The sequence below is a fragment of the Panthera leo genome, chromosome B3 (genome assembly GCF_018350215.1).
Source record: "Panthera leo isolate Ple1 chromosome B3, P.leo_Ple1_pat1.1, whole genome shotgun sequence".
In the NCBI taxonomy this organism is placed as follows: domain Eukaryota; kingdom Metazoa; phylum Chordata; class Mammalia; order Carnivora; family Felidae; genus Panthera; species Panthera leo.
The window spans coordinates 62,840,778-62,842,910 of NC_056684.1; the positions used below are offsets into that span (position 1 = coordinate 62,840,778).

The window sequence follows — 2,133 nt, forward strand, 5'->3', positions numbered from 1 at the left end:
CCCTCACTAAAATTTTTAAAGTAACCTCTCTACGCCCAACATAGCGCTGTAACACACAACCCGCAGATCAAGAGTTGCATGTTCTATGGAGCCAGCCAGCCAGCCAGCCAGCCAGCCAGCCAGGGACCCCCCCCCCCCCCGCCCCAAATTCTGTAATTTTATTCAATTTTGAAGAGTTAGTATTCTGGGACCTAATGCTATCGGTCAATATGTTAAAAGCCCTCTACCAAGTCCTTCATTAATTAAAAAAGAAACCACTTTCCATAAGCTCAAAACAAGCAAATCGTTAGCTGCCTTTTCCTGTCTCATTTCTCCTTTTCTCCAGATCCTTTCTCTGGATGCGGTACACGTTCCTTTTACTACTCAGTTTCTCTGTACCGTTTCTTCTCCACGTGGTTATTGCAGCTTCCCAACTTTTTGCATTAGCTCGCAGGAAGTTGCTCCCTGCCCGAGTTCATCCCCCGGAACCCACCAGACTTGAGCTGTACTGCAAACCTTTTAGAGATGAGACGCAGTAAAGAGGCCCAGGAAACCGTGCACCGGCTCCTAAATTCCATCTTTCACCTTCAGCTGCAGCCCAGACTCACTGAAGGGCGGGAGGCTGGGCTTCTTGCCCAGGTGGCAGCGTAGTGTGTAATCATGGGCCTCTCACGCAGCCCCCCTGCTGACGCTACAGGGAGCCGTAACCACAGGAGTAAATAAACCGAAGCCCGGTCAGCGCCTTGAACGCGTCCACCGCAGCCAAAGAACGATCCTCCGCGCTGCCCACGCTCCAGCCTTGGCAATCACTCTCGGAATGGCCAAAATGGCGCCATCCCCGCGGCCCCCTCCGGCGTGGGGGGGGGGGGGGCGGAGTCGCGCGTCACGTGACCGCCCCACCCCCGCGGGCCGCGCGCCCTCCTCTGCCCCCCGGCGTGCGCTGGCAGTCGGGCTGTCGCGCAGACGGTTCCTTGACTTTCTAGGCGCGTTCTCCCTTGTTCCCGAGCATCCGCGAGCGTCTCTCCCGGTAGCAAAGGCGGGAGCAGGGCCACGAAGGGAGGCTCTGGGTCGTGCAGAGGCAAAGGGGCTGTAAGAGGGGGTCCCTGCCGCTGGCACCGAGGCGGGAGGTCGGATCCCCGCACGAGGGGCTGGGCCAGAGGAGACTTCGCGGGCGTCCTGGGGGACGGCCGGCCGCGGAGGGCGAGGCTGTTGCGCGTAAATTCAGGGCATTCCGCCCAGACCGAGGGTGCCGTCGGGGACTCGGGGGTCCCCTCGGAGCTCCGGTCATTTGGCTTGGGTATTTCGCAGCTTTCCCATCGCCATCCAGCCCCTCGAAGCCAGCAGGATTGAAAAACGGCTTCAGCCAAATGTTCTCTTCCTTCTGAGAGAGGCCGAGCGGGTCAGCCGGCTGGGACTCGAGAGGGATGGCCCGGCCCTCGGGGCGTGGAAGGAGAAGTTGAAGGGGGCGGCGGGAGCGGGGAGCGCCCTCCTTGACTCTCAAATGCCTCCCGTGTTTCCATCTCTGCTGAGTGAGCTTGGCGGCGCTGACTACCCGGGAGGAGGGACGGACGCAGCTCAGCGGTCTCAGACCATGCCGCCTCCATGTGGCTGCTGACTGGGACCCAGGAGGGAACCGGCTTGGGGCGCGGCCTCGATCTCCCCCCTCCCCGCCTCCCAGGCCGCGGGGCTGGCGATGTGGAGACGTGAGGGGACCCGCGGCTGCCCCGGGTTCTCCAGGACTCCACCAGGCGCCCGCGTGTTGCTCCGCACCCGGGGCGAGAGAGACCCGGGCGGGGCTCCGTGGTGGGCGGACGGGCGGGCGACGATCAGAGCCGGAACCCCAGCCTCGCTATGGGGCACAACGGCAGCTGGATCTCCAGAAACGCCAGCGAGCCGCGCAACGCGTCCGGCGCCGAGGCTGGGGGCGCCAACCGCAGCGCGCTCGGGGAGTTGGGCGAGGTGCAGCTGTACCGCCAGTTCACCACCACCGTGCAGGTCGTCATCTTCATAGGCTCGCTGCTCGGTAAGCCACCCGCGGGGGCGCCTCCCGGGTGGGCTTCCCTGAGCGCACAGGCTCGGAGAGGGCACGGGATCGGGGGGTCGCCGGAGCCGCCGTGGGTTTCGGAGTGCCTGGCAAAGTGGAGACAGTGGGGT

The 2,133-nt window shown here is 63.4% G+C and overlaps 1 protein-coding gene across 1 annotated transcript in view; it reads left to right on the plus strand.

Moving 5' to 3' along the window:
* The first annotated feature begins 933 nt into the window (after window positions 1–933).
* The window catches only part of GPR176 (G protein-coupled receptor 176), a 125,181-nt gene continuing 123,981 nt past the window's right edge, over window positions 934–2,133 (plus strand). Inside the window, exon 1 of the mRNA XM_042942443.1 lies at window positions 934–2,002. Coding sequence (XP_042798377.1) covers window positions 1,831–2,002 — 172 coding nt within the window. The 5' untranslated portion in view covers window positions 934–1,830. The remainder of the gene's footprint in view (window positions 2,003–2,133) is intronic.